Here is a 6000-nt window from a genome sequence, read left to right on the forward strand (position 1 = left end):
GTAGGTGAGCCATGAGATGTAAAACAAGGTCCTGCTTTTCCCTATAGATAAGATTTCCTGGTGGTTTTAGACTATTGCCATAGCATCTCATTTAGATGAAGAGTTGCCTTATCATGTCAAGGCAGGAAAGTAATCTGAAATCCCATTACATGAAAATAACACCACAGTGGATTCCCTCCAGGTGTGTGTATACACAGATTAACTTTTGCAGTTTGTGTTACCCTTCCCCTCTCCCACAGCCATTTTCCACACACAGGCTGGGGCTCTGTGGTGAGGGAGCTGCAGCACCATGGAATTTGTCATGGACCAGGTGCTCAGGTAGTTTCCCTGGTGCTGGTCCATGGTGGTGCTGGTCCAGGTGCCAGGGCATCCTGGTGGCCAATGCTCAAGGCAGCTGGGTCAAACAGTTCTGTTTGCTCAGGTTCTACCCCAGTCAGCCATAAAAGCTTTGGTGCAGTCATGCTTGTAACAACTCTAAGGATGAATTTCTTCTGGACTGAAAAGCTGCATCCCAACTTTAAAACACAAAGCTGCTATTTGTAGTGAATGCCATTACCACTTCTGCATGGGGATAGCTTGTGCCTTGTTAAGCATCTTCAGACACTCCAAATTAAGTTATCTTGAATTTCACAAGTGATAAACACATTCATAATAGAATGTCTGTTGTAATTTGGTTAACCTTATTAGCAGCTACTGGTTAAAGTGAAAAGAAATCACAAACAATTCAAAGCCCTCAAAATCACAGGGACTTGTTCTTCTCCTGACTTGGATTTTATGCCTGTAACTTGCTGCTGAATGATGGACATGCTGTGGGTGTGGGAGCAGCGATGCCATGTTTTCATTCCCTTTCATGTAAATTCCTGTATTCAGTGAACGCTGGTTTGTGGCTCCAGGGGTGGATGGAAATGGGGTTGGCAGTGCCCCATGGGCCTGGCCATGGCCTTGCTTTGTCCATCCCTGGGACAGGGCTGGACACAGCCCTGTGTTCCTGAGAAATAGTGCTGGACATCAGCAGGGGCTAGAAATAATCACAGCCAGCTCTTGAGCAGTGTGTGTACATGAGTTTTAATGCTATGTCATACAGTGACTTAGGTCTTAAACCCACTGTGGAGGTAACCTCAGGCACTGTTGAAACAGTGAGCCCCTGGAGCAAAAGGATTAAGAAGGTTAATCCAACATCCTGTGTAATAGTTTCATCTTTATGCAACACTGGACTGAACTGCTGTCCTCTGAACAGCCCAGTCTGGTTGGAAGTGAATACTGTTGCAAGAACATATTGCAATATAAAGAGCAATTTATTCTCAGCTGAAGGTACTTTTTAAAAGGTATCTCCATCTTTATTTTACTCAATATTTCACTGAGTCTTGTATGTAGGTACTGTTTGTTAATTTTAATTTTGGTTTAAGTGTGCATGGAGTTTTCAGTTGTTAGGAGCATGTGGCCGATGTTTTCCCTAACTCAGCATGCTTGAACCAGTGCACTCTCTGTAGTGCCATAAAGAAAAGGGGGTGTTTAAACCATATTGTTTAAGACAGCAAGTTTGGAATCCCATTTTTAGTGGCCAGTTAAAAAACTGGAATGCTTCTAATGTCTGAAAATGTTCACCCTCTGCCAGCTGTGAGGGGCCCCAAGCAAAGGGACCATCATGTTGGATTAGTGGATATTTATTTTAATGGAGAGCCCTGCCAAGCCAGGCCCAAGACAGGGTGGTTGGGGCATGGCTGGAGCAGCCAGGGCTTCACCAGAAGAGAGCTGGGAAGGAGCCTGCAGATCCATCAGGTGCCTGTGTTGCAATTAAGGCAGTGGAACCTCAGGAGCCATTTAGCTGATCAAATGTCAGGTTGGGTTAAGCTGAAGAGTTGTGAATATTGACTGAATCTCCATTATTTGTAATAGGAACTGAGTCTCTGACCTGACATGGGGAGACAGCTAGTCAAGTGCTTTACCCAGTGACCTAAAGCCCGCTGTGTGCTTCTGAGAAGTGCAAGTACAAGGGAAGGCAGGACAGGGTTTCCCTATCCTTATAGGGCTTATGCTAAATCAAGAGCATGAAAACTTCAATTCTGACTTCTCTTCAAAAAGCAGTATAGTAAAAAATTTGCAACCTTATTATGCAAATTGTATTTTAAGCCTGATTTCAGGTTCAAATTAGTCGTATGAGTAACACCTAGCAAATTTCCATGTTTTGGTCCTTACCTTTAGACCTGTTCCTGGACTATCTGGTAGAAGTTCTCTCTTGTACAATTAGAAGGTATATATGTGTATACCCCCTGTGTGTGTTTGGGGGAATCTGTGCTGTTAGCCTCCAACAAATTACAGAACAGTATAACAAGTATTACATAATGCCTTGCTATGAAAGAGCTGTGCAATAACTTCTACTGTGCATATGATGCAGCCTCTTACACTTACAGACTTCCTCTGCATCATCAACTTTATTGGTTTATATTTATATTTTTAGGAATTCTCCATTAAAACTTGTTAAGGAAGTAAGTAACATACATTGACTAGAACTTTTGAGGCATAAAGAGTTACTTCAGCACCAGATTAAATCCCTCATTCTGGATGTTTTTCCTGTTTCATTTGCATGTTACTATTGCAAACCTTTTGCTAAAAGTACTGGGGAAGGTCATAATTTTCCATTGATGAATTTGTCTGAGAACTAGCAACATCACATGATTTTCCATTATTTAAAATTTTATGAAACCAAACCAAATGTTACTCCTCATCCTTTCTCAGACCAGTATGTGGTAACACTTTTAATCAAGGCAGCATTTTCCTGGGAGCTGATAGAAGGAAGAAAGGATTTCTTCTGTTATGCTGTATTTGTGAAGTACAGCCAGCACTGAACACCCAGCTCCTCCTTCACCTCTGTCCAGGGGCCATTGACTCAGATCTCAGAGGAGATCTGAACAGAGAATTTTGACCTCCATTGTCTGGCAATTCAGATTCTGGCTGGACAAGTCTCTTGGTTCTAGGCAAGACTGGATGTGCCTCCTTGCTCTTTGCATGTTAGAGAAGCTGGCTGTGAGGAGAAATCCCCTTTTCCTGTGAAAGGAACCATGACAGCAGCTGCAGGGTCTCCCTCAGTAGCAGCCACTGTGGTTGGGATGAACCAGTTACTGGTCCTGTGCTGGGCTGTGCAAAGAGAAGGCAGCAAACTTCCCAGGAACTGTGATGAGAAAATTCCACACCAAGTGAGGCTCTTGCTTGCCTTTGGCACATTCTGTGGTATTCCTTGCTGATTTTCCAGGTTTATGACCTGAAGAATAGACACCTGATGTTTGTGCATCCTTTAATTGATTGTAGGAAAAATTGGTTTAACTTGTAATATTGTAAATAGAGTTGATATTAATACAGTTGAATTAATGTGGTTGTATAGCCCATCTCAGGTTGTGGGGGGAACTTTTGAAGGGGCAATGATTCCCTCACTGCTGCTGAAAGCCAGATACAGCCCTGGCCAAAGCAGCCCTCTGCTGATGTCTGCACTGAGCTGAATTTTCTCAAGAATCAGTTGTGTATGCACAGAAGAGCTTCATGCTGGCTGACAACATTCATTTAGGCTGAGGTTCAGGCTGTGCTAAGAGCTCAGAGCTCTAGCTCCAGGCTGTTCTAGCAGTAGTCCTTTCTCCTGTGAAGATTTATCTGTTAATTTTGAGCTCAAGCTGTTCATCTGAGGTGTACAAGGTTGTCAAAAATGGAGTAAGATTTACTGAGATAGAAGGTAATCTGGGAAAAAAGGAAGCTTAAAATAAGCTTAATTTAGGGGGTCTAAAATCTCAGCAAAAGAGGTGTAAGCAATTGTCTTGTATCAGTAGAAATAATTTTTTATTACAGCATCTGCACCAGTACAGAAGTTCCTTTGTTTTATCTATACATTTTGCCCTTGTGGGCAGTAGGGAGACCTGCAGGAATAAAATGAGAATGACAAGTCCTGAATGTTTACTGTAAATACTGACTGTTGATTAGCAAAATACTAGAATTCTTTCAAGGTTATTTCTAGAATTCAGTTTCAATGTAAGATAAGCTATTTAAATGTCTATTATAGCAGAATGTGGTCTGTGGTCAGTCCTGGTGTCAATATTGTTTACAATTCTGTTCTTTATGAAATGCCCTGTGCTGCAGAGCCCTGGGTGGTGGCTCAGCCCCAGGATGAGCCTGCAAGGTTCAGCTGCCTCCAAGGAATTTTGTGCTGCAAATGGAACAGGATCCTGCTAACCCTTTGCTTTATTTATTAGCTGTGCATGCCTTTGTTCAAGTTGCTAGAAGGAGAAGTAGTTTGACTTAAGCTGTTTGTGTGTACAAACAAAGCATTAATGGGTAATTTCTTACTCTAATTTTTATGCTTCTTGCAAACACGTATCTTTTTCATATCTTTAAATGTTAATATAATTTTTTTTTCTTTTTCTAGGGTGAAAATCCTATTTACAAGAGTGCAGTGACGACTGTGGTCAATCCTAAATATGAGGGAAAATGAACACTGCTTGTATAACTTCACAACACTGTACGCAGTATAGCAACTTTTGTAGTCACAGTAAGATAGATTTAGGGCAAACTGCAGTGATTTTACTAATTAATTACATATAGGTTTGTTTTCCTGTGTGAAAATGTACCATATGTAATTTTTTATTTTTTTTAATTTTTTGTTTTTGTTTTTGTTTTTGTTTTTGTTTTTTTGCAAATAAGAGAAATTGGTGCCAGAGGTTGGACAAAAAAAACTTGAGACTGTGTAGCCTAGTCAGCCCAGGTCACATGGTGCCTTTCTGACCTTTCCCTTTCCCATGCTGTGAATCCAGGTCTTGTGCAGGGTGTGATGCTGCATGGCATGACTGGGAGGGAAGGGGTTAAAGCAATCAGCATGAGGGCTCTGCCTAGCCATTTAGTATTAAACTCTTTAGCTTTACAGGGAAATCAGGGCTTGAGTTTGCAGATGTAATTAACTCATGTAGCATGGAGCCAGTGGTTAATTGGTCTTTGACTTGCTAGACGTATGATTAAGTATTTGGTAAGTTGTGTAAGCTGGAAGGGAGCAGTGTAAAAGACTGAAAAGTGTGTGCATACTTATCTTGGATTTTCAAATTGCATATTGCCAGGTTATGGTTAAAATGAAAGGTCTTGAGAAGAATGTTGAGAAGGAAAAAATAGCTTTAAAACACGTGCCATTACTGAAGAAGTTGCTTAGTTTTTCTTTGTAAATTCAAGCCCTGGGTGGCAGTATCATGAAGTACCTTACCAAGACATCCTCAGATCACCTAAGGGCCTTACGTGATGCTGTGTCTTTATTCTGTAATGTTTCTTTACTTTCAAGCCTGCTGCTTTGTCACCTTCTAATCTTTTTAACGTATTTGGTTGCGATTCTTTTTGTAATATTTTTGTATCAACACAAGCTTTTTCCCTCTTTTTTTTTTTTGAGCAGTCTTAGCTGTAAATTTGCCTTTACCCTGTAGCTAAGATTGCATAGTTTGTCATGTGAACAAATCACCCATCATTCTTGACATGTGCCATGTATATTTGCCTCTGACCATTCAAACTGCATCATAGTCATATTCTTGTTTTAAGTGCCTTTTTATTTTAACAGATGTTCACTTTTTACAGTGCTATTACTGAAGTTATTTATTAAATAAAAGTACCTTAAAATACTTGATCTTGTCTCTTTATCTTGTAGAAGTTGTTACTATTCAAAAAACCTGAATTATTATCTCTGCTAGGTAATAATTGTAATAACTCCTTTCAGGACATATTTGGTATTATCTTGGTTAGTAAACACAAGCTGTTGTAAAATGCCCAGAGGTTGGGTGCAGCACCTTCTGTGCAGGGGCTGTTGGTGCAAAGCTCCCTGACCTCATTTGCTTGTGTGCAAAATTCTGTAGTTTAATAGCTGCTCCAGCAACTGGGCTGTTGTTTGGTCAGTACTCCTTCACAACACACAGCAAATAGGAAAAATCTCTGCATTTTGTGGGAAAATAAAACCACTTGAATTCTTTTTAAGAATATAATGTGGTT

The 6000-nt window shown here is 40.6% G+C and overlaps 1 protein-coding gene across 2 annotated transcripts in view; it reads left to right on the forward strand.

Moving 5' to 3' along the window:
- Window positions 1-5636, forward strand: part of ITGB1 (integrin subunit beta 1) — a 46095-nt gene extending 40459 nt beyond the window's left edge. For both annotated transcript variants that reach the window (XM_033070682.2, XM_033070691.2), the window contains exon 16: window positions 4409-5636. In XM_033070682.2, coding sequence (XP_032926573.1) covers window positions 4409-4474 — 66 coding nt within the window. In that variant the 3' untranslated portion in view covers window positions 4475-5636. The remainder of the gene's footprint in view (window positions 1-4408) is intronic.
- Window positions 5637-6000: the final 364 nt, after the last annotated feature.

This window comes from Catharus ustulatus, chromosome 1 (assembly GCF_009819885.2).
Source record: "Catharus ustulatus isolate bCatUst1 chromosome 1, bCatUst1.pri.v2, whole genome shotgun sequence".
Taxonomy (NCBI): Eukaryota; Metazoa; Chordata; class Aves; order Passeriformes; family Turdidae; genus Catharus; species Catharus ustulatus.